The sequence below is a fragment of the Hippocampus bargibanti genome, linkage group LG20 (genome assembly GCF_051943395.1).
Source record: "Hippocampus bargibanti isolate YZ-2025 linkage group LG20, ASM5194339v1, whole genome shotgun sequence".
Lineage (NCBI taxonomy): Eukaryota > Metazoa > Chordata > Actinopteri > Syngnathiformes > Syngnathidae > Hippocampus > Hippocampus bargibanti.
This window is the reverse complement of record NC_142753.1, coordinates 7,887,729-7,912,279: the sequence shown is the minus strand read 5'-3', so window position 1 is coordinate 7,912,279 and position 24,551 is coordinate 7,887,729. Positions and strand designations below refer to the sequence as shown.

Sequence of the window (24,551 nt, the reverse complement as noted above, 5' to 3'; positions counted from 1 at the left end):
TAGAGGGCCATTCCCGAATTTGTTCAGGTTTTGTTGTTTTCATGCTTTGGTGCTGATAAAGCGCTAGCCATGGCCTCTGGTAATGTTTTTCTTTTTCCACAAAGGGGCAGCATTTGCCTTTTTTTCCATGTTATCAGCTGTTTTCATTTGGTGGCACGATATAACCCCACCCTCACCCCTACAAAAAAAAACCTAAACTATGATCAACATTGTGATGACAGGCGGACGCGGCCTCCCAATCCCCTCCCTAAACATTTTGATTGTACCCCAGACTCCATGGCTAAACGAAACACAATTGCTAAAGGCGCAGAATTGTTTTGTCTTGAAATGTTTGACATTTTGTTGCTATTCGGGTCACGTTTCCAGACAGGATGTGATTTTTTTTTATTTTTTTTTTTTCCCTTTTTGGACAGCCAAATCATTCACTGCCATTCACAATGTATTCGGGAATTGAAAATAGGACATTGAGCGCCATTCCCGACTTTATTCTGGTTTTATTTTTTCATTCTTGGGTGCCAATAAAGCGCTGGCCAGACCTCTGACAATGTTTTTTCCCTTCCACAGGGGGGCAGAATTTCCCTTTTTTCTCATGTTAGCGCTTTGTTACAGCTCCAGCTGTTGTTAAAGCGCTATATAAATCAATATGTATATACAGTAAAGTCTCGTTATATCGATATCGGATATATCGATAGTCCCGGTTATATCGATACTATTTCTATGCACGCACGGAGAAAGTTACATGCAAACAGGGTCGGATATATCGATAGTCCCGGTTATATCGATATTTTTTCGGACTCCCTTGAATATCGATATAACGAGACTTTACTGTATTGCGTTGTATTTTCGACAGTTGCCCTCATTTCAAGCTCATATAACTCCAGACCTATACAATTTAGGAATAAACCTTTTTTCTGATGAAAGAAGAGAGTCTGAGGCAAGGATGTCAAACTATTTTTTTTGCCGCGGGCCACATTGTAGTTATGGTTTCCTCTCTGGGGGCCGTTATGAATTTGGGGAAACCATTAAAATGCTTAATCCCCTCCACATATTACATATAGAGCCCACAATAAATTCACGAATAACTAGTTTTCAAATTTGAAGTAAAAAATAATGACCGTTATTGTGGTTTACATACATCAATTTGACATTTTTTGTTCGAACTTTAGCAAGCATCATGGAATTTCACAAGTTTGAGTTGCTTTCGGGGGCCTAATAAAATGATGTGGTGGGCCAGATTTGGCCCCCGGGCCTTGACTTTGACACCCGTGGTCTTAGGTTTCTTATGCTGCATTGAATGTTGATGTAGTCCTAAAACTCAATATTTTGTGGGTCATGCAATTTGAGTGAAAATGACAAAAAAAAAAATTGGCACTGGACTAGACACGTTTGCGCATTGTTGGCAGTTCAAGGACAACCGACGTCACTTTCTTGTTTTTTAACTGACATCAGAAAAACGTGTTATAGCATCTAAAATACCCAAAACACGCATTTTTAGTCAAATGCAAAACACCAATAAAAATGACTTAAAGTGTCCAAAATCTGCAAAAAATTGAGCTGCGAATTGGGCATTTTCAGAAAGTCCCGCCCCCAGTTCGTGACGTCACGCCAAGACGTCTTGCATTGTTTGTGAATCAAAACAATGGCTTCAGATTCGGAGAACATGCTTTCTTGTTACACATCCAGTGATGAATATGATTCAAATACTTCTGAAGAGGAAAGCATACATGTTTGCAATCGATTAAAGAATTTATTTGTGCCATTTTGAGGCAACATTGGGGGGAAATCTCTCACCCAAAAAAAGAGGCACAAAATGGCCTGTGGCCACCTCCGTTTCCACAGGCTGATAAATTCCTTATATGGTGCTTGGACGCCCTCTTCTGGCCTTCTGGCGGCTTTTGGGTGCAACACGAGGTCCCCAGACCAAACAAGTACAGAAAAATACATCGACGTGATGGAAGGACCACTACAATGTGTCTTTTTTTACGGTCAAGGGTGGTCCTTTTGTGACGTCAGGTACGGACTTGTCACCAACTCAAAAACAAGACTTCCTGAATATTCAGCGTGAGTCTTAAAACGTAAAATATAGCTATATGCGGTGGAATCTTATTAAAATACGCTCAGTAGAAGTCATTTGAAGCCATTTTACAAATCATGGCCTCAACTTCGCGTCGGTTGTCCTTTAATGAACTATATTGGTATTTACTTAAAAAAAAAAATCATGGTATATAGATTTTATAGTTTTTAAACTATGCGACTGGACGTCTGGCTGGCTGGCGGTAGTTAAATAATCAACAATAATCTGCAATTGATCATTTGCATCTTTCAACTGATAATAAATTTGCATTGCCATTAATGCAAACTAAATGCATATTCAAATGATAAAATCGAGGAGCTCGACTTGGTACGCAGCCTCAATCTCACTTTTTACTGACCGCTGTGCCACTCGCTGCTATTGTCTTATTATTTCCGTCCCAGGAACTCCTCAAAAGTTTAGCGCGAGTGCAGACAAGGGGACTGTAGAGAAAAAAAAAAAACACCACGTCAACAATGACTGGAATCCGGCCAAGTCTTTCGACCCAGCAGATCACTTCACATTATTGACCTTGCCTTTGTGCTCCGTGGTTTGATTCCAGTCGCTCAACATGTACAGTATATAAAGAGCGGACAACAGACAAACAGTCCACGAGGACCGGCTCCATCTGAGAGTCGGGCCCCGCTGTCACAGCAGCGCCGGCTGTCTGGATTTCACTCTGATCTCTACGTCTGAGTTTACTTTGGGAGCGAACCTCCGTCCCCCCGGCCTGGAATGTCCGACACGTTTTCCCGCAGTGACAGCAACACAATGAAATTGAGAGTAAAGGCGGAGAGGAGCGATCAAATAAAGGGCAAACGCTAGCTTGTTTTTCTTTGCTCTAAATTTAGAGTGGACAATTTTGGTCTTTTAAGTCTTTTTTTTTTTGTGTGTGTGATTGATAGTAATGAAATGGTCTGGAAGTCAACGGGTAACATTTGCAAGTGATTGTCTTGAGCCGCAATCGCGTGCAAAGATGAGATGATTAAAAATAAATAAATAAATACTCACTGATGAAACCAAAAGGCAGACATTTAGTGATCACTAGTTAACCGCAAAGACAAAAGGTAATTGGGAATCCGTATTAACTCATTCCCGAATATATTCGGGAATTGAAAATATGACATGGAGCAACATTTCTGAATTTGTTCGGGTTTTTTTTTGTGCTTTGGTGCCGATAAAGCGCTGGCCACATTTGTTTTCTTTTCCACAAGGGGGCAGCATTTCTCTTTTTTCCACGTTAGCGCTTTATTCCAGCTTCAGCTGTTGCTAAAACACGATATAAACAGTATTGTATTTTGGACAGCCGCCCCCATTTCAAGCACAGATAACACCAGACCCAGATAACTTAAGAATTAACTTTTTTTTTCTGATGAAAGAAAAGAGTCTACGGTTTTTAACGCTGTATTGAATGTTTATGTCGTCCTAAAACTCAATATTCTGTGGGTCCTGCAATTTGAATAAAAATGACAAAAACCCTGGCACTGCAGTGGACACATTTTTGCACATCATCTGGCAATGAATGAGTTAACCTAGTGATGCACGTTATCTGATCAACTGACTTACATTTATTCCCTAAATTATAGTTGTTTCCATGTAATGATGTTGATTAATTCCTAGCGTTAGCATCAACGCATCTCTGATTAAAATTAAGTGTTAACCAATATTATTGTTTCTGTCATTGAAAGGTGACAACCATGAAGTTATGAGGTGGATTAAATTAGTTCACACTAAACCCCAGCTACCACCTAGAATTTCTTTTAAAATAGATTTTTAAAATGTATTTTTGTCTTTTGCAAAGAACAAATAGTAATTGCGGTGATAATGGTTGATATTTATCAATTGCATCGCCGTGGGTGATCAAGCCTTTTAAAATGTTTTTCTCAACATGGCAACTAGAGGGCAGCATCGCCCTTTTCACCGAATGCCACTGGCGGTGCTTCCTCCCGAAACGAGGAGCCCACCCCCCCCCGCAGGGATTCAGCCTCCGGCAAGTCTCCAACACTCTCTTTGATAGTCAATATCCGTTTGCAAGCAGGTGATGATCTCCTCTAAATCGAAACATGAGTCACATATTCACCTGAGGCATGGAAGGTGTCCTAGGTTGTTCTCATCTGGACCTTCACAAGCGGCGGGCGACACCATCGAGATCAACTGGAGAAAAAAAAGTGGTAGTTTGCTGTTATTTTAATGACATTTAGAGCCGGCTTTCTTGTGTTTAGTGGGGGTCAACATACCAAAAAAGAAGAAAAAAACAACTCATTGTTATTATTGTTATTATTATTATTATTATTATTATTAGTAGTAGTAGTAGTAGTAGTAGTAGTAGTAGTAGTAGTTGTTGTTGTCATAGTAGTAGTAGTAGTAGCAGCAGTATTATTATTATATTAGTATATATATATATATATAGTATTAGTATTAGTATTAGTATAATGATTATCATACTATTTATTTATTATGATGATTATTATCATTATGATGATGATGATGATGATTGTTTATTATTATTATTATTATTATTATTATTATTATTATTATTCACTGCCAGACGTGCAAAAATGTGTCCATTCCAGTGCCAGGTTTTTGTCATTATCACTCGAATTCCTGGTCAAACAGAATATTGAGTTTTAGGACTACATAAACATTCAATTCAGCGTAAGAAACCTTAGACTTTCTTCTTTCATCAGGAAGAAAAAGAGTTAATTCCTAAGATATGGGTTTGGAGCTATATGAGCTTGAAATGAGGGCGGCTGTCCGAAATACAATGCAATACATACATATTGATTCATATGGCGCTTTAACAACAGCTGAAGCTGGAACAAGCGCTAACATGGAACAAAGGGAAATGCTTCCCCCTTGTGGAAGAAGAAAAAAAATAATTGCCAGAGGTCTTGCCAGCGCTTTATGGGCACCCAAGCGTGAAAAAAACAAAACCCGAACAAATTCATGAATGGCGCTCTGTCATATTTTTAAATCCCTGAATAAATTTATGAATGGCAGTGAATGAGTTAACTATAGTAAATAACAAATTCTGATTGTTTGCGCGTTAGTCTCTTAGACTGATAAAATGCTGTAAAAATACCCCTTGTGTCTCTCGGATTGGATTTCTTTCCTTTTTTCTTCCACTTCCCTGTCAAACGAGGCTTTCAATTTCCCCTTTCGAGGGATGAAAGTAGCACCATTCTGTGATAAGAATCTTCCCATCTAAAGAGGGTGCCGCAGACACATTTTAACATTGGAGCGGTAAGGCCAGCCCGGTGTCGGAGCACAGATAGCAATTTTCGGAGAGCTGCGAAGGACTTGAAAAAGTTACGGCTGCAGAGGATTTCCTCCTCTATGCACTCTGCTTGCGCTGTTACGTAATGTGTTTGTTGTAACTGTGAGGCGACTGTCTGGGGCTTTCTTGATCCAGATGAGTTGTGATATTAAGAAAAGAAAAAAAAACCTTGTTCATCAATACTGGACGTATTACACCAGGACTGTTATATAATACTCGGATGTCAGGCTAAATGTGACGGAAAGGCTTTTTCAAAACAGGGGGAGACGATGATGGCTCTGTATTCGCCCCCTCTGCACACCTGGTGACCCCTTCGCCTTTTGCATGGCGTTCCTGCCCTGGTTGGGTACTGACATTTTGATGGAGTACAACGAGGTCTGCGGCCACCGCTGAGACGTCGCCGCTCGTTTGAGCACCGGCAGCCGTCCCGCGGCTTTCGGTGAAGCGGGTGATGGATACAGGAGGGAGGGAGGGGGGGGCGACTTTGATCTGAGCCGTTGTTTTCACTCTGCGATGGTGACCTTTCCTCAAAGCTCAGTTCTAGTGAGCAAGCATGTGACAATGACAGCTAGCGGAGTCTACAGGTTGCCTTTGGTATTGGATTATTTCCTGTTAGGCAGCCCCAAAGTGATTAGTGGCCCACTCGGAATTATCACCTCATCAGCATAACTAAACCTATGTTGCCTAAGCAGTCTATTGTACGAACGGTCCAAATTGAACCTATACAGTGAGACCTCAACTTACGAACTTAATTGGTTCCCAGACTGAGTGTGTAAGGCGAAAAGTGTGCATCTCAAAAAAAAAAATCCCATAGGAAACCATTAAAATGGGAATAATCCGTTCGCGGGTTTCCATAAAATATACTTTTCAACTAAATAAGCCTTAAAACTACACACACCATACCTTATTCTATGTATAATGCATGTGCTATTGTATTGCAATGAAAGAAATACACTGCATTGTATCATAACGTCACTTTATTTACATTTGTGATGGTCATATATGGCTTGATGGAATGGCGTTGGAGGTCGAAGGTCAAAGGGAATTGCATGAGGACTGTAATTAAAGAAATAAACTGTGCTGTAAAATAAAGTTTTGATGGTCGTTGATGGCTTATGGAAGGAGAGTCACCTTCCATAAGGACTGTTGGTGCTGTTCGGTCGTGTGCTTCCGCCGAAGATCACTCCGCCAGCCGTGGTGGGTGTGTATTATGAAAATAGAGCTTATTATAAGGTTTAATTTTCATAAATTTGACGTTTGTAAGACGAAAAGTTTGTAAGTTAAGGTGTTTGTAAGTTGAGGTCTCACTGTATATATATATAGAGCCGAAACTACCAGTAAAGTCAAAGTTAAAGTCAGCTTTATTATTGATCAATAGTGGACGGAATCTATATATTCACCATCATCTCAATTTGTCAACCAACATGGGTGACCCAGAGATAGGATGCGGGTGTGTAGGTGGCAACATAGTGGTGTAAAAATAAAGAGCAAACAGAATGAGTCACGCTCGCCTCGATCCCAGTCTGGTTATAAATAAATCCACGTCGACACGCGTGGATGACGTTACATAAGGCAGCGTGGGAGGTGTGACGTCAGGCATGTATAATTCATAGACGTCGGACTGAGCTCGGGGGGGGGGGGGGGGGGGGGGGGGTCTTGTACCACAGCAAGCCCCAAAAGTCATCACTTTATATTTTCTAGAGGTTTTCCAGCGCTGTTCTGGAGTGTGAAATATGTGAATTCGAGTGGGCAACTAAGTATGTTGCCGTTTTGTCCACAGGGGGCGCAAGAAACGTTTCTAATCTTGTCCATAATGCTCTTATTAAAGCATAATATTTAATATACCTGTCAACTTATACGTTTTCCCCGTATTCCATACGTTTCTTTCGTCATTTTGAATTGTGTACGCCGTATAACAATTTTTATACGATAAAAAAAAAAAAATCTGGGGTTATCGAGTCTTTGTCGATGAAGCATGATATGCGCATGCGGGTCACATTGTTTTCATTTGATTTTGTAGTTCCGTTTCCGTATTTGAAGTACGGCATTTGTGTTGCAATCAAGGAATCAACTATTTATAACGTAGAAGTAAGCATGGGAGAACCGCCAAGTAAGAAGAGAAAAACTCTAGGATCGGGTCGCCACCAAAAACAATGGGAGAGTCTCCAAGGTTAATACGCTGGACGGAAAAGATCGTCGACAAAAGGTCCTCAGTACTTGATCATATGTATATCATTTTTATCACTGTGTATGGTTTATCATGAAAGCATAATGTGCGCATGCACGGTAAACTGCATTCCCGCTTGTGTTAGCGTTTTTTTTTTATCATTTCAAATAATGTACGGCGTACTACAACTTTTATACGGGAATTGTAATCATTTATAAGGGCAGCTATTAGCCAAGGTTGACAGGTATGGATCATACGTTTCTTGACATGTACATATAATAATAATACGCTTCATTTATAAGCGCCTTTCAAAACTCTCAAGGTCACTTTTCAGTCACGGGATACGTTTTTCTGTGGGTGAGCAGTCAAAAGTGCCACTTACAGGCAATGTGATCACTTACAAACACCTTAACTTACGAACTTTTCGTCTTACAAACGTCAAATTTATGAAAATTAAACCTTATAATAAGCTCTATTTTCATAATACACACCCACCACGGCTGGCGGAGTGATCTTCGGCGGAAGCACACGACCGAACAGCACCAGAGGTTAAGTTACCAACAGTCCTTATGGAAGGTGACTCTCCTTCCATAAGCCATCAACGACCATCAAAAAGGTAAATAAAACTTTATTTTATAGCACAGTTTATTTCTTTAATTACAGTCCTCATGTAATGCGCCTCACTTTCCAAACAGCAATTCCCTTTGACCTTCGACCTCCAACGCCATTCCATCAAGCCATCAATGACCATCACAAATGCAAATAAAGTGACTTTATGATACAATGCAGTGTATTTCTTTCATTACAATACAATAGCACATGCATTATACATAGAATAAGGTATGTTGTGTGGAGTTTTAAGGCTTATTTAGTTAACAACTATATTTTATGGAAACCCGGGAACGGATTATTCCCATTTTAATGGTTTCCTATGGGAATTTTGTTTTTGAGATACACGCTTTTCGCCTTACACACTCTGTCTGGGAACCAATTAAGTTCGTAAGTTGAGGTCTCACTGTATGTTTAAGGTTTGTATAAGTACCTGTATTGTTTTGTACTGAAAAATAAACATTTAAGAAAATATATGCTCTCTAAAGATATGTACATGTACAACTGGAGAGAATACTACATGTTAAAGAGTGAGAGAGCGAGAGAGAGAGAGAGAGCTCTCACAGCGCCTTGTGGTTGGTATTAGCGGCGGAAAGAAGCACTACCCTGAAAAAAAGGCCCGCAATACAAAATGTAACTTACAGCATCTCCATCCCAACATTTTTCGACATACCCGCAAATATGTTCATATGTACCGTTGTTCGTAACTAGAATGTTTGTACGTAGGGGAGTGTTTGGATATATTTATATACAGTATTATATTTGGGAATCTTTTTTTCATTCATTGAAGGTGCGCCTTATACTCCGGTGCACCTTATATGTGGACCAAGTTTTAAAATACACCATTCATTGGGGGTGTGCGGCGTATACTCAGATGTGATCAACTCCAAAAATACCATGACGAAGGCCAACGTTCTACAACTTACTTATTGATGTTTTCCCTCGCAGCATCCCAGAACAACGAGGCACGGCACACTGAAACATGTCATAGTATGCAGGGGGTGCAGGAAGCTTCTTTTCGAAGCTCGTGGCTTTGGGTCTTTCTCGTCTTTCAGCCTCGGGCCGTGCGCCGCCATGACATTGCCCAGAGCCTGCGCACACAAGGACAAGAGAAGGTTATGAATTGCCGCGTGTAAGTCATAAATCAGTTGATGGATGAAGCGGCGGGGGAGCGACTTCCGTTGTCGTCCTCTCTTCTAACTCCCTGACTCGTGAGGAATTTTTCCAACAAACCCTGTGAGTTATCCCCACCCCCCTCTCGCTTCCCTCCTCCTTTTTTCTTTTTCCAGTTGAAGGTCTTAAAAGTAGAAACAATGCAGCTGACGAGATTTTTCCTTGTGCGACAGCCCCCCCCCACCCCACTTCCTGCAAATGTTTTCTAAGCATTTCAAGTATAAACAAGAAGATGGAGATGATGCTTAGATGAAGATTTGACATTAACGGACCGTAATGGGCTGTTTTGAAACTCTCTGGATGCTTCGTTAGGAACACCCTTAGAATCCAATGTGTGTGTATGTGGGTGCGTGTGTATGATGCCTTATTGATGCACACCCATCATTTGATGTTTTTCAATCGACAGGGACAAGTTGTGTCCATAATTTGTCAAATCACTTCAAATGACTTCTACTGAGCGTATGTTACAAAGATTCCACGGCATATAGCTATATTTTACGTTTTAAGACTTGCACTGAATATTCAGGAAGTCTTGTTTTTGAGTTTGTGACGATTCCTGACGTCACGGAAGGAACGGCCCTGACTGAGAAAGCGACACACAATGCATTCTGGGTACTTTGTTTGGTCTGAAAACTTCATATTGATGGCGAAATTAGAAGGAAAAAATATCCGCGATGGTGAATCGTTGTGTGTTGCACCAAGACTACTATTTGATACTAGTTGACACAAATTCCCAGCAGACAAATCAGCCCATTTCCAACGGAGCTTTGGCGCCATCCTGTGCATTTTCTGGGACACTACATTTCTGTCCAGACACCTCAAAAATGAGACGGAAGAACTTCATTAATTGATTGCAAACATTGATGCTTTCCTCTTCAGAACTATTTGAATCATATTCATAACTGGATGAGTCACAAGAAAGCATTTTCTCCGAATCTGAAGCCATTGTTTTGATTCCAGAGCAAGCAATACGTCCTGGCGTGACGTCACGAACAAGGGGGCGGGACCTTCTGAAACTCGGCATCTCCGAGGTCATTTTTAAGTACTTTTGGGACACTTTAACTCTTTTTTTATTGGTGTTTTGCATTTGACTAAAAATATCAGCCTGTGTGTTTTGGGTATTTTAGATGCTATAAAACGTTTTTCTGATGTCAGTTAGGAAACAAAAACATGGTGTCGGTTGTCCTTTAAGTCTTGCCTTGAATCATCAAGCGCTTTGACAAATAAATAACAAGTATGGTGCCTCGGTTAAATGCAGTTACAATATAAACGTCCATTTCACATGACCCCATACTGTTAAGGCAAAAAAATAGCCTGCCCTTTATGATTTTGTGATGTGTCATAGCCTGGCCAACTCATGGTGGGTATAAAGCAAGGCAGAGAATGAAAATAAAAACATTACATCATAATGGGAAAAAAGGAGGCGGTCAAATATTAAATCCTAGCGTGGACTCATTTTCTATTTGGGGAGGTTTGTGGGGATGAGGTAGCGTTAGCATGTTCTATGAAAGTTTGCTAGGTCGATGTGTCATGTTCTAAAATGGTAATATTTTCAAGTTTGGATTCATACATGTGCCGCAATTAATAGCACTCCTGATGTGAATACCTTTTCCCCAACAAAACAGCACCTAATCTTCTCAAATAATGCACTCACTTCTTTTTTTGCAGGTTTTCAACTGGGGTTTAGGTCTGGGTTTTGAGGCGGGCATGGGAAGAGCTCCAGAGGACAGTATGGTTCTGCAAAAAAAGACGGCATTCATTTTAAATGTGTCACCAAGCACTCCAGATTGCCATTTTGTGCCAGTGCGTTCAGTGAAGTTTTTTTGTACACTTTTTGCAAAAGTAATTATATCACCAAATCATGTTAACTCATTCACTGCCATTCTCGGATTTATTAAGAAATTGAAAATATTTTGTAGAGCGCCATTCCCCAATTTATTCAGGTTTAGTTTTTTTCTTGTTTGGATGGTGATAAAGCGCTGGCCAGACCTCTGGCAATGTTTTTCCCTTCCACAAGGGGGAAGCAGTTCCTTCTTTTCCATGTTGGTGTTTTGTTACAGCTTCCGCTGTTGTTAAAGTGCTACATAAACTAATATGCATGTATTGCATTGTATTTTAGACAGCCACCGTCATTTCAAGCTCATATAACTACAGACCCATATAATTTAGGAATTTAAGTAGGAATTTAACAATTTTTTTGGGGATGAAAGAAGACAGTCTCACTCAAGTGAATAGTTATCTAGTCGTAAAACTGCAAAAACCCTGGCACTGGAGTGGACACATTTTTGCACGTCTGGCAGTGAATGAGTTAATCACATGTAAAGAGCCAGTAACATGTTTTTGTCTTTCTTTTTTAAGGTGGTGGTGGGGGGTAGACGTATTGAGCACCGCTGCTCATAACGATAAGAATGTACGAAATATTGGCTTTAAAATCCATACGAAAATGCCCTACTTTGATCTTATGGCGGAAGCACACGGAGATAACTCGTTGCTATTTTGTTTCCTTTCACCAGTCAAGCGTCGTGTTAAAACGCGAATGCTTGTTTGCGAGCGACTGCAAGCATTCCCCGCCAGACAATCCGGGCAGAAAGGCCCGCCGTCGTTTCCCCGCTGCGGGTTGATGCATGGGAAAGCCCGGGCGGTGGTGGCGGAGGGGCACAACGTGACCTGACAACAAGGAACCTCCGGGAAAACCGTCAATCCTAAACTATGCGCCGAGGAGAGAGAGCACGGGGATCCGCTAAGGGGGTGCACGTAAGACGTTACGTCACTGCGGTGCCACATTTGGACTGTAAACACGCGTTTCTATGCCTCATATGTAACGTTTCTTGTGTCTTTTTCCCATTAGCGAAAGAAAGAAAAATGGCTAGGCGTTTTTTGGGGCGAATGAGCCAAAGTCGCGGTCGCTGCGACCATCGCGACCCCCCCGCTGACTGCGGCGGACACCCCGTGGCTGGGAGGCGGAGAAGGGACCCCCCGGTGACGTCAGTGGGCCTGTCTGTTTCCTGCAATAGAAAGTAAGGGGAGAAGGAGAAGACAGAAATCCGGAGCTGGATAATTTTTTTTTTCGCCGCTTTCAAGGTGCGTTAACTCAATAATTCCCGTGAGTATCAAGAAAGCTACTCGGAGTGAGCTTTTATTTTGCTGCGTGGCTTTGCACTAGCACCCGTGAGGGACGCGACCCCGGTGGGCTTCTCCGTTCTCATTCCAAGTCGCTTTACTCTTTAAAAGCGACTTTAGTTCGCGATCTCGTCGTAAGTGTCACCCACATTAAAGTTCGCGTGGAAGCAAAGCTGTTCAGGATGTCCCGGATGATACGATGAGCGTAATTCACTGGCGCGTGGTTATTACAGCAACTTCGCCCTTTTATTATGTTCGGTTGCGTTTTTGGCGACCATTGTGGGTAAAAGCCCCCCCCCCCTCGCTATTTTGAACCCGATCTCCGTGCGTGTGCGCGGCTGTTGTGCAAAACGTGCAATGCGCACCGTGGTTTTGTTGTCTGAAGGGAAGTGTTCCATTTCGCTGTTGCAGAGCGACGGTGAGGGGGTTTTCCCAGGCTCCTCCTTCTCTTGCAGGGCGGTTCACGTGTTGCAACAAAATGCGCCTTTTGCCCATCGCATCATTCTCAACCTTCATGCTGAATTTTCGCTTAAAAAAAAAATAAACAAAAACAAAACGGTGTAACGAAATCCGTCCCGCATGCTCATCCATCGCAGTGCGCACAATTCCACATGGTCTTATTTTTACATAATGGATGTGACGACGGGTCCACGGGTGTGCGTGGAAATTGGTCGTCAGGTGTTTTCCAAAACACAAGCTTTCGGCCATTGTAGCAGTGGTGGTGGTGGTGTTTTTTCTTGGGTTAGCATCGGGGTGTTTCCTCAAACACACTGGCAGGAGGAGAGCAAGGGGGGTGAGAGAGGGAGAGAGAGACAGAAAGAGAGAGAAGGGGGTAAGACAGCCTTGCAGACAGAAAGACTGACAGGCGTGCACGTCTCTCTCCTCCTCGCCTTCGCCGAACCCCGCCGTGGAGAATCTTCAAGAGTGCATCCAGGTGAGAGGCTTCGTCGCGTGGTGTGCACGGTCGTTGGCGCTTCTCAATCAAGGTAGACAGATGATGCCGTTGTCCTCCGATGATGTCATCCATAGCTCTAGCGCCACATGTAGCAAGTGTGCGGAGGGGGGTGGGGGTGTGGTAGCATCCACTTGTAGTAAGTGTTATGTAATAACAGCGGAGGGCAAACAAAGGATGGGTCCAATAGCGACGGCAGGTGTTGATATGGCTCGATTGGACTTGCTCGGTGTGATTTATTCTTATTTTTCTTACAATGTCATATCTCCGTATTTCCTTTAGCCGCGATACTTCTCGTGGCCATTTTTGAAGCTCTATGAGCTCAATGTGTCATTTCTATCCTGCCTCCCCCCAAATTTGCATGAAACCTTCCCCGTTTTTTTTTTTATTTTACATACCTTCATTTTCTCATGTGATCAAGTTGTATCCAACTTAAACGGGGCCGCACATACACGTGATGGTGGCTGTCCTCTGAGTCACCCCTGAGCATCCGTCCCTGTTGAGCACATAAAGCGTTTATTGTCCGTATCTTTTTATCCATCGCCTTCCTCTCCGTAAATAATAATAAATAAATACATAAAAAATTACAAAGGCAGGTTGCATCTGATATATTTACATGATGGTCGACTCGCTCCTCGTTTCCACAGAGGACCAGTGAGAAGTCAAGCACCTGTTTAAGGACGAATCTCAATCAGCAGCTTTGTCCTAAGATCAGCACACAGCTGCCAAGTGACACCCAACAAAGGGTTCAGTGTGGCCTTTTCTGCTCAACTCTTTTTTTTTTTAATTCCTCTCCTTTTTTTGTTTGTTTGTTTATTTCAGATGTATGCAGTCGACTCTGCCACAGGTCGCAACTGCGCTGAAGCTAAGATGGTAGCGGCCAGTTTTCCCAGGATGCTTTTGTGAACTGAGGAGGAAAAATGCCGCGTACGAAGCAGAACAACCCTAAAAATCTAAAAGGTGAGTTTGTAGTCAGTGGGAATTTTTTGTTTTGGTTTCATTTTTTTGGAATTTTGTAACTATTGGGTTTAATATTCACTGCCAGATGACTGCCAGAAAATGTGTCCGCTACAGTGCCAGGGTTTTTGTCATTTTCACTCAAATTCCAGGACCTACAGAATATTGAGTTTTAGGACGACATAAACATTAAATTCAGCGTAAAAAAAACATGACTCTCTTCTTTCATGAAAAAAAAAGTTAATTCCTAAATTATATGGGACTGGAGTTATCTGTGCTTGAAATGGGGGCGTCTGTACAAAATACAATACAATACTATTTATATAGCAATTTAAAAAAAGCTGAAGCTGTAACAAAGCGCTAATATGGACAAAAGGCAAATGATGCACCCTTATGGAAGGGATAAAACATTGTCCGAGGTCTGATCAGCGCTTTATCGGCACCTCCACAAGAAAAATCACCATTTGAACAAATTCGGGAATGGCAGTGAATGAGTTAAGGGCATTTTTTTCTTCCACCGTAGTAATATCTGATTAATTCACTGAGTAATGGCTTCCATAATGTTATTATTATTATTATATTTTATTATTATTTTTGGATGATATTGACATCACTTCAGAATCAGAATCAGAATCAGAATACCTTTATTCGTCCCGCAATGGGGAAATTTGCAGTCCACAGCAGCAATTGAAGAGGGATGGGGTTGGGGTGGGAGTGAAAGGATAGAAAACAAGATATTCTAAGCATAACAAAATAAAAATGTCAACTGTATACTGTGCAAATGTAGATGTGCAAAAACCGTTCTATAAACAAGACTGTACATAGTGCAGAATCAAGAGATGCATTTAGATATATTGCAACTTGATGCTGTTTTTAGGGGTCTTTTCACATCCGCCTCAAACTTGCGCGATTCTGGGTTTGATTCGAATGGCTATCGTTATGTAACAATGTATGGGGAGTATAAATGTGATGATTGCTCGCTTGCTGGCCAAAAATATGGCCGATGGAGCATATGGAAGCATTAGCAGCTTGACACCCCATTGGCTGAAAGGCTTTGCGTGTTATGTTGCGAACTGACAGATTTGGTGTGTCAACAGACGTTTGCAGTTCGCAGATCTGGGGAATTTGTTAGCGTTAGCACGGCGGGTGTGAAAGTATGCATCGTCGCCGTTCTGCAATAGCGGATCGGCACGGCAAATTTCCCCGATTGCCTCTGAGCACCTTTTGTTGATTTGTCCCCCCCCGCGTAGACACTTGGTCAAAACAACGGAAAGGATGATGATGTAGAGCGACACCACACGAATGAATTGCCGGCCAACTTTTGCACCTGATGTTATTTTAATGTCAGCTTGTCCTGTGTAGGCAGGGGGGGTGAGGTGGGGGGGTCAGGACAGCTGCCAGAGTGTCTTGTCGTCTTTGCATTTGGCGGTGATTCATTTGGACTTGGAAAGATGTTGGTTGACAGTCATTTGATCAAGACTGACCCCCCCCTCCCACGTCCAGACTCTGAAACTCAAGAATACATTTAACTTTTTTTTCCTTTAGTCAGGAATGTCAATTGAATGGCCTATCCTGGCGTCGACTGGCATTATATGGGGTACACCCTAAACTGGTCGCCAGCCAGTCGCAAGGCACATATTGACACACGCTTCATCTCGCAATCACACCCTGGGACAATTTCAGGTGTTCTGTTAACTTGCAATGCATAGTTTTGACTCATTCATGAATTTATTCAGGAATTGAAAATATGACGTCAAGCGTCATTCCCGAATTAGTTTGGGTTTAGTTTTTTTCTTGCCTGGGTGGCAATAAAGCCCTGGCCAGATCTCTGGCAATGTTTTCCCTTCCACAAGGGGGCAGCATTTCCCCTTTTTTCATGTTAGCGCTTTGCTCCAGCTTCAGCTGTTGTTAAAGCGCTACATAAATAAAATACATGTATTGTATTTTGGACAGCCGCCCCCATTTCAAGCTCATATAACTCCAGACTCATAAAATTTAGGAATTAACTCTTTTTTTTGTGATGTAAGAAGAGAGTCTAAGGTTTCTATAACAGTGTATGTTTATGTAGTCCTAAAAGTCAATATTATATGGGTCCTGGAATTTGAGTGACAATGACAAAAACCCTGGCACTGGAGTGGACACATTTCTGCACATCGTCTGGCAGTGAATGAGTTAAAATATGAGAGGAAACCGGAGTACCCGAAGAAAACCCACACAGGCATGCTGAGGACATGCAATCTCCACACAGGAAGTCATGTGACGCCTCTGCAGTCAGAGACGTCACATGACTTCTGGCCTCATGTTGGAAGAACAAACTGACCGTACTTTGACCAAAACCCAAAATGAACTGTGGTGGGGAGGTAGACCATACAAAAAGTATTCCTTTAAATGTTTTGAAAACAGGAGAGGAAAAGAACCCCCCCCCTGTTTTTTTTTCTTTCAGACGCTCTGTAATCTGATTTGAGGCATTTCATCCCGCCTGGATTTTTCTGAAATTAGACGTAAATGCAGCGGAATGTCTAATTAGAACAAGGAGCCATTTCAATCATTTCCATGTAAGGGCAAGAGATTCTTACAGGACCCCCCCCCCCCCCCCACACACACACACACACACACAAAAATAATCCTGACTCATTTTTAGAATTTAGTCCAGCAAACGCAGCACACAACTAAAAGTGACCTTCCAGTCAACTGACGTTTGGTTGCTCCGCCACCGAATGAGCATGCCAGTTCTGCTGGGTCTGAAATACAGTAATACCTTGGTTTACAAACTTAATTGGTACCCAGGCAGCGTGTGTAAGGCGAAAAGTGTGTATCCCCAAAAATCATTTCCCATAGGAAACCATTAAAATGAGAATAATCCATTCCCAGGTCCCCATAAAACATAATTTTCTACTTTCTAATTTTCTAAGCCTTAAAAGTACACAAAATATACATTATTTTATGTATAATAAATGTACTATGGTATTATAATTAAATAAACTGTACTGTATAATAAAGTCGTTTTATTTACATTTGTGATGGTCGTTGATTGCTTGATGGAATGGAGTGGCCGGTTTCATCACCATTAAACACTTGATGAGGAACGTAGCGTTCTTCTTTCACCATCTCGAGGAATGATCCCTTTGTAGGTGCTTTCTCTGCGATAATTTTATCTAGTTCCTCACCAATTGTGTTCTGTTTAGCTGAGTTGATAGCTTTTTGCATCAAGTGTACAGATTGTTACAGGCTTGTGCGGGTTGTTTGTGGAGCCTGATTGATGGGATATTTTAACCTTGCAGTCTACACTGTGCCTTTGAACTATCAAAGTTGAAACTCTATCACTATCGTCTGGCTGTCTCTTTAATGTTTAAACCACCTCCCCTCACTGCTGCGTTCTAGAACCAATCACGTGGCTTTAACCGAAGACTAGAGGACAAAAACAGTCGGCTGCCATTTTGTTGTTAGAAGAACGGGCTCGTTCGCGAATGACACATCACTCATTGAGGCAGCTCCGTGTACAAAAAAAAGTTTGTATACCAAGGTAAAATTTTCATAACTTTAACGTTCGTAAAGCGAAAAGTTTGTAAGCCAAGGAGTTCGTAAACCGAGGTATCACTAGTTTAGTAAACCACAGCGGTCGCCATCGACCCAATCATCTGAATTAAAAGTTGCCCTTTCTCAGAAAAAAAAATACCCAAATGGTCTCATGACAGCTCTTTCCTACTTGGAACCTATCGTCGGAGAAAGTTACGCAACGGCTGCTCTTTTCGTTTCATTAGGCATGAACTTTTTTTTTTTTTTTAATTCTTTGGTTGATCTCAAGCTACGGGGGTTGTTGGCCCTGGCGCAAGATTTGCGTCGATCACGCACTTTTTGAGTTACTGACCGACCGGTCGGTACACGACTGGCAGATGGGATGGAAACGTTTGTTGTTTATGATGAATCTTCTGGTTATTTTAGCACGAGTGTTCTTCATTGCTGGCTGTATTTCTGAACAAATCACAATAAGCCATCACGCACTGTAAACACCGGCCCGAGGAGAGATTTGTCCACAATGTTTAACGGTGCATTTTTATGTTATTTATTCATTTATTATTGCTTATTATTATTTTTGCTGTCCTGAGGAAGGAAGATGCTTGTCACAGGGTAACAAAAGAATTCATTCAGGGAGAAGTCGCCAATGATGACCGGCGACGGCACTGTCACAAACACACAGTCCGATTAATCGTAGTTATAATTGGTATTACTGTTCGGTGGATAGATAAAATACTTTTAAGGTTTCTTTGCTATTCATTTATTTTTGATTAGAACGAGATGCTTTAAAATGCCACTTTCAAAGTTGAACACATTAAGTTTATCATTTTTTTTTTTGGGGGGGGGGGGGCTTAATGCTTTTTTTCATGCACATTTTTTTAACTCATTCACTGCCATTCACGAATGTATTCGAGAATTGAAAATATGACATAGAGCACCATTCCCAAATTTGTTCGGGTTTTGTTTTTTCATGCTTAGGTGCCGATAAAGCGCTGGTCAGAACTCTGGCAATGTTTCTTTTTCCCTTCCACAAAGGGGCAGCATTTCTTTTTTCCATATTATCGCTTTGTTCCAGCTTCAGCTGTTGTTAAAGCACTATGTAAACCAGGGGTGTCAAAGTCATTTTTTGCCGCGGGCCACATTGTAGTTATGGTTTCCTCTCGAGGGCCGTTATGAATTTGGGGAACCCATTAGAATGTTTAAATCCCTTCAAATATTACATATAGAGCACACAGCAAATTAATGAATAACTCATTTTTTAATCTGAAGTCAAGAATCATGACTTTTATTGTGGTTGACATCCAAAAATGTGAAATTTTGGCTCAGATTTTGACAAACATCATGGAATTTAACAAGTTTGATTTGCTTTCGCGGGCCGAAAAAAATGATGTGGCGGGCCGGATTTGGCCCGCGGGCCTTGACTTTGACACCTGTGATATAAACCAATATGTATGTATTGCATTGTACATGTATTGTATTGGACAGCCGCCCCCATTTCAAGCTCAAATAACTCCAGACCCATGTAATTTAAGAATTAACTCCTTTTTTTTCCTAAAGAAATAAAAGAGTCTTAGGATTTTTACGCTGAATTGAATATTTATGTAGTTCTAAAACACAATATTCTGTGGGTCCTGGAATTCAAGTGACAATGACAAAAACCCTGGCACTGGAGTGGACACATTTTTACACCTGGTCTGGCAGTGAATGAGTTAAAATGAGTCATTCCATGTTTTCATTTTCGTGAAAACAACCCAACAGTTTTTTTCAAACACGTTCCTACCGAATTTTGCATTTTGAGTCTTTCAAAGAATTTCATAAGTCAATAAATGTAACAAAGCTCCCATTTTCACAACAGCAACTCCATGTTACGGTCCATGTTCCCTCCCAATGTGTACTTTTCCTCTATGACGTGCTTTGCGGGTAACAATGCAGAAATTTCGGAACTCCGGCACCCCCCTCCCCATCTTTCTCTTTCCCTTCTGATGTTTACTTTTGTCAAACAGCTGGTCTCTAAGCAGCTCAAGCCAAACGCTCAGTGGTTTCCCCCCCCTCGGACAGAATCACTTTCTTTTCTTTCTCTCTCTTTCTGGACATTAGCAGTGACACTTAGCTCATGGCTGGCAGGCAAACAGTAAATGGCTGAAATAAGAGTTTTGCGCGCAAAAAAAAGTCAGACATAAAAAGCACTCAGACCCTCCAATGAAATTCCAGGTTACTTAAAGTGATAAAGTCTACAAAATTAACCTGCAATTAAAAAAAAGTGGTTTAGCGGGAGGAAGATTTCTTGACGGCTTATCATTAGCATGCGCGGACTTGAATACGCCGCACGTCTCGGCGCCTTGAGTTTGTTGACCCGCCTGGTAACAATTTAAATGGTTATAAACGTCTTGGTTGTTGTGCTTGCGGTTTGCGGTGGATTACAGCTGCGTCATAATGAGAGGCGGTTTTAATGGGTTGGTCAGCAAAGTGTCGGACTGCTCTGTGTGAGTTTGATTATAGTATCTGATGTCGCGATGAATTCAGTGCCTTGATTTTATCCTGTGAGCGGAATCATTTATGTCTGAAATGAAACTGTTATTTTAATTGATGGGTTTACAACTGCCTGCAGAACTAGTAAGTAGACAAAGGATACATGCAAAGTCCGTTTTAGGGATGTGACTGTTAAAAAAAAAAAGAAGGCAGACAGCACGGGTCACATTCCGACTTGAGCCTGCGACCCAAATGCCGACCGGGCATGTGGTTCGGGTCAGGGTGGGTGGTCTGTGTTTTCCTAGTCTTGAATGCTCTTTTCATTCTGGAAAGTCCAAGTTAAGGCCTGCACCACGTCTGGCTGGTTGCTGGTTGTAGTCAGAAAAGTTGGGAAGGCAGGTTGATATGGAGAGCGCTTTTGATTGTTATTTGTGATTATTTTTTTTTTTGCTAGCTGAATAAAAGATAGAAGGTGGTATATTTTGTCTGAGTTGCACATTTTTGTACAGCATTTTTCAAGGCAGAACTTTACGTGGGACAATTTGAAATTTGGGTTTGGACTTTGGTTTGATTTGCTTTCATTGGCCGGATAAAATCATGTCGCGGGCCAAATTTGGCCCCTGGGCCTTGACTTTGATACCTGTGTACGTAACATAAAAACAAACAAAAAAAATAATTCTATTTCTAACACCGTATTTTCCAGTGTATAAGGCGCACCCAAAACCCGTGCTTTTCTTCAAAAGATGACCCTGCGCCTTATATGCAGGTGTGCCTTACATGTGAAATAATATTAAACCACAACAGTTCTCGCAACTACGGTCAGCATCCAACGACTCCATTTCCCCCCTGTAGAAGTCGTGCGCAACCCCAACATTTTGGAGTTTTCCTGACACTTATTGTGGATGTTGTTCCTGATTGGACAAAAATTGTCCTTGAAATGCCACAACGGGGCCAAAATGTTGTTTTTGTTGAACTGTGTCCCGATTGTAAAGAGACAAACTTTAATCCCTTGCTTTTTTTGTGTGTCTTTTTAAGTCAACAAGTTATGTCAATCGAGCAAGTCAGCAAACATTTGGTCAATGCCCCCAACACAAAAAGTGAAAAAGTTAACGGCCTGGTGTCATTGAATGGATTTTTGCTTGTTGGGTCACGCTCAGGCAGCCAAACCAGTGTTTCCGCACGGGCCCTTCAAATTACAGCATGATGCACACAAAAGGGAAGTTCTCTCCCAGAGGCAGAAATAAACCTGCGTTTTAGCAACAGTAACTACAACAGATGGGCAGAAACCAGTTTGGCGGTGGTTAATTCGGCTATGAGCGGAGGTACAATCCTGACAAAGGCTCAGACGCGGGATGAGGGCACGGAGGCTGGAATTTCGACGGCCATACTTTGGAGGATGTGAAACTGAGCGTGGTGGAAATAAAATACACGTTAGAAAAATGACTGCCACTCTGAAATGGGATTTAAAGGACAACCGACGTCTCCGGACAAGTTGTGTCCATAATTTGTAAAATGGCTTCAAATGAGCGTATTTTAATAAGATATGTTTATATAGCTATATTTTACGTTTTAAGGCTCGCACGGAATATTCAGGAAGTCTTGTTTTTGAGTTGGTGACGAGTCCGTACGTGACGTCACTAAAGGAATGCCCCTGTCTGAAAAAAAGACACATTGTAGCAGTCCTTCCATCACGTCAATGTATTTTGCTGTACTTGTTGGTCTGAAACCTTGTATTGCACCCAAAAGCCGCCAGAAGAGGGCGTCCAAGCTCCATATAAGGAATTTATCAGCCTGTGGAAACGGAGGTGGCCACAGGAGGTCACCATTTTGTGCCTCTTTTCATTTCCCCCAATGTTGCCTCACAACGGCACGAAATAAATTCTGTAATCGATTGAAAACATGTATGCTTTCCTCTTCAGAACTATTTGAATCATATTCATAACTGGATATGTAACAAGAAAGCATCTTCTCCAAATCTGAAGCCATTGTTTTAATTCTCCAGCAATGCGAGTCGTCTTGGCGTGACGTCACGAACTGGGGGCGGGACTTTCTGAAAATGCCCAATTCGCAGTTCAATTTTTGGCAGATTTTGGACACTTTAAGTAATTTCTATTGGTGTTTTGCATTTGGATAAAAATATCATACTGCGTGTTTTGGGTATTTTAGATGCTATAAAACGTTTTCTGGTATCAGTTAAAAAACAAAAAAGTGACGTCGGTTTTCCTTTAATGTCCCCTTCATTCTCATAAAGTACTTTGCGGCCATTTTTCGTTACGCGCCAAGATTGAAACGAGTCGTGGACTTCCGACACGGAACGACATCTCTTTGATTTATGAAATGATGATCGTTGTGGAACATCTTTAGCTCAAAGCGATTTTATGCATTTATTCATTATTGGTCAATTAATTCCGACTTGCAAATGGGAGTTCCCGACCAACCTTGGAGGGTAACTTGGCGACGCAGGTGAACGAGAGGACTTCCCTAACAACTGCTCGACATCTGGTTTCGAGGAAACTCTTGTCACCTTTCCACTTGGCACATGTTTCGAATAACTGGGCAGGTTTTCATTCTTTCGAGTGCGCTCACTTGAGCTCGGGTGGCTATTTGTACCTGCGCCAGCGATGACATTCGACTATCTTGAAAATGTTCTTTACAAAGGTCATGATAGTTTTACATCTATGCAAGTGGGTGTTGACTTCATCGCACATTGAACCAGCATATTTTCCGGACTATAAGGCGAATGGTCAGCTTTGGAAAACATTGAAAGGGTTTTAGGTGTGTCTTATGGGGCGGAAAATACGGTAAATACTCTCACCAGAGACAAAATTAACTCATTCACTGCCAGACCATGTGCAAAAATGTGTTCACTGCACTGCCAGGGTTTTTGTCATTTTCACTCAAATTGCAGGACCCACAGAATATTGAATTTTAGGACTACATAAGCATTCAGACTCTCTTCTTTCATCAGGGAAAAAAGCGTTAATTCCTAAGTTATATTGGTCTGGAGTTATCTGGGATTGAAATGGGGGCGGCTGTACAAAATACAATACATACATATAGATTTATATAGCGTTTAACAACAGTTGAATCTGTAACAAAGCGCTAGCATTGACAAAAGGCAAATGCTACCCCCTCGTGGAAGGGAAAAACATTGCCAGAGGTCTGACCAGCGCTTTATCAGCACACCTGCTAGAAAAACCAAAACCCGAATAAATTCGGGAATGGCAGCGAATGAGTTAAGTTACAGACGGCTTGTATTGTCCCCCCCAAAATATCAAACACTACACGACACTTCAAATAAAACTTCTACTGTCCAGATAAATATTTTTCATTCCGCGACCAACAATATCTACTCTGTTGACAATGTCTTCCTGCCTGCAAAATATCAACTTGAACGACTACTCCCTGGTGCTCTCAACTATTTTTGTGACTGTTTTATTTCCTGTATCTGATAGTTGTCCATGTTAAGGGCTTTGTTACAGCTTCATCTGTTGTTAAAGCGCTATAGAAATCACTATGTATGCATTGCATTGTAAACTGTGGTGACCAATAGCAAAATGTGTTTGTTTTTTAAGCATTATTGAAGGGCATTCATGGAGTGAGGTGACCAGTCAGGTCAGCGTTAGTGTGTGTGTATCCGTGTCCTTGGCTTCCTCGTGGTTGAGTAACAAAGCATTTCAGCCCAGTCAGTCAAATTATTAGGCTTAAACTTTTCAAAGTGAAGCATTAGTGAAGGGCTCAGGGCGAGGCGAGTCAAATTGGAGCTAACGAACAGTGACCTTTCTCATTCTTGTTAGTCTCGTATGGCTCCGTTTGCACACGCAAGCAACTCCTCTCCTCCTTCTAACCTCCCCCACGTCCCCCAGGTGAGCGGCTCCCGCCCGGAGAGCCACTTCCTGGAAACTCGGTTGAGCCGCATTGATGTTGGCAACTCGGAAAGGTGAGCGCCAGCGTAGGAGTTGGAATGATGAGGGGAAAATGGAGTTGGGAGCCAAACAGGATTTGTCCGCGCTGACATCAGCAAAGTAGTGGAAGAAAATCTCCCCGTGGTGCCATGCCGGGGACTGGATGTCGCATTATTGGACAGCTTGCACACACTCGCGCTCGTACTTCCCCGGAGAAATAATCGGAGACGTCTGTGTAAGCTCTCAGTCGTACAGGAGTGGTCCCTTCGATGAAAAGGTTTCTTCAGCAGTCATCTGTACTTCTTCGAAGGTGTCGGACGTTTCGTTCCTCATCC

At 41.9% G+C, this 24,551-nt stretch overlaps 2 protein-coding genes across 5 annotated transcripts in view; one reads left to right on the top strand and one right to left on the bottom strand.

Annotated features, from left to right (window-relative positions):
- LOC148882986 (uncharacterized) overlaps positions 1–24,551 on the bottom strand; it is a 90,812-nt gene that overhangs the window by 6,005 nt on the left and 60,256 nt on the right. Inside the window, exons 1-5 of one of the 4 annotated variants that reach the window (XR_016118661.1) lie at positions 13,045–13,126; positions 12,783–12,945; positions 10,952–11,034; positions 9,051–9,215; positions 4,152–4,225 (exon numbers count right to left, since the gene is read on the bottom strand). Coding sequence is in view for 1 of the 4 variants with exons in the window: in XM_089023732.1 (XP_088879858.1) it covers positions 13,770–13,865 (96 nt within the window). In the remaining 3 variants the exon portion in view is untranslated. Of the gene's footprint in view, positions 1–4,151; positions 4,226–9,050; positions 9,216–10,951; positions 11,035–11,749; positions 11,943–12,782; positions 13,449–13,767; positions 13,866–24,551 lie in introns of those variants that run through there. The other 3 variants (XR_016118659.1, XR_016118660.1, XM_089023732.1) reach the window with 3 other exon arrangements.
- LOC148882988 (zinc finger protein 40-like) overlaps positions 13,243–24,551 on the top strand; it is a 38,937-nt gene continuing 27,628 nt past the window's right edge. Inside the window, 2 exon segments of the mRNA XM_089023725.1 lie at positions 13,243–13,351; positions 14,192–14,329. Of these exon segments, the coding sequence (XP_088879851.1) occupies positions 14,290–14,329 (40 nt within the window). The 5' untranslated portion in view covers positions 13,243–13,351; positions 14,192–14,289.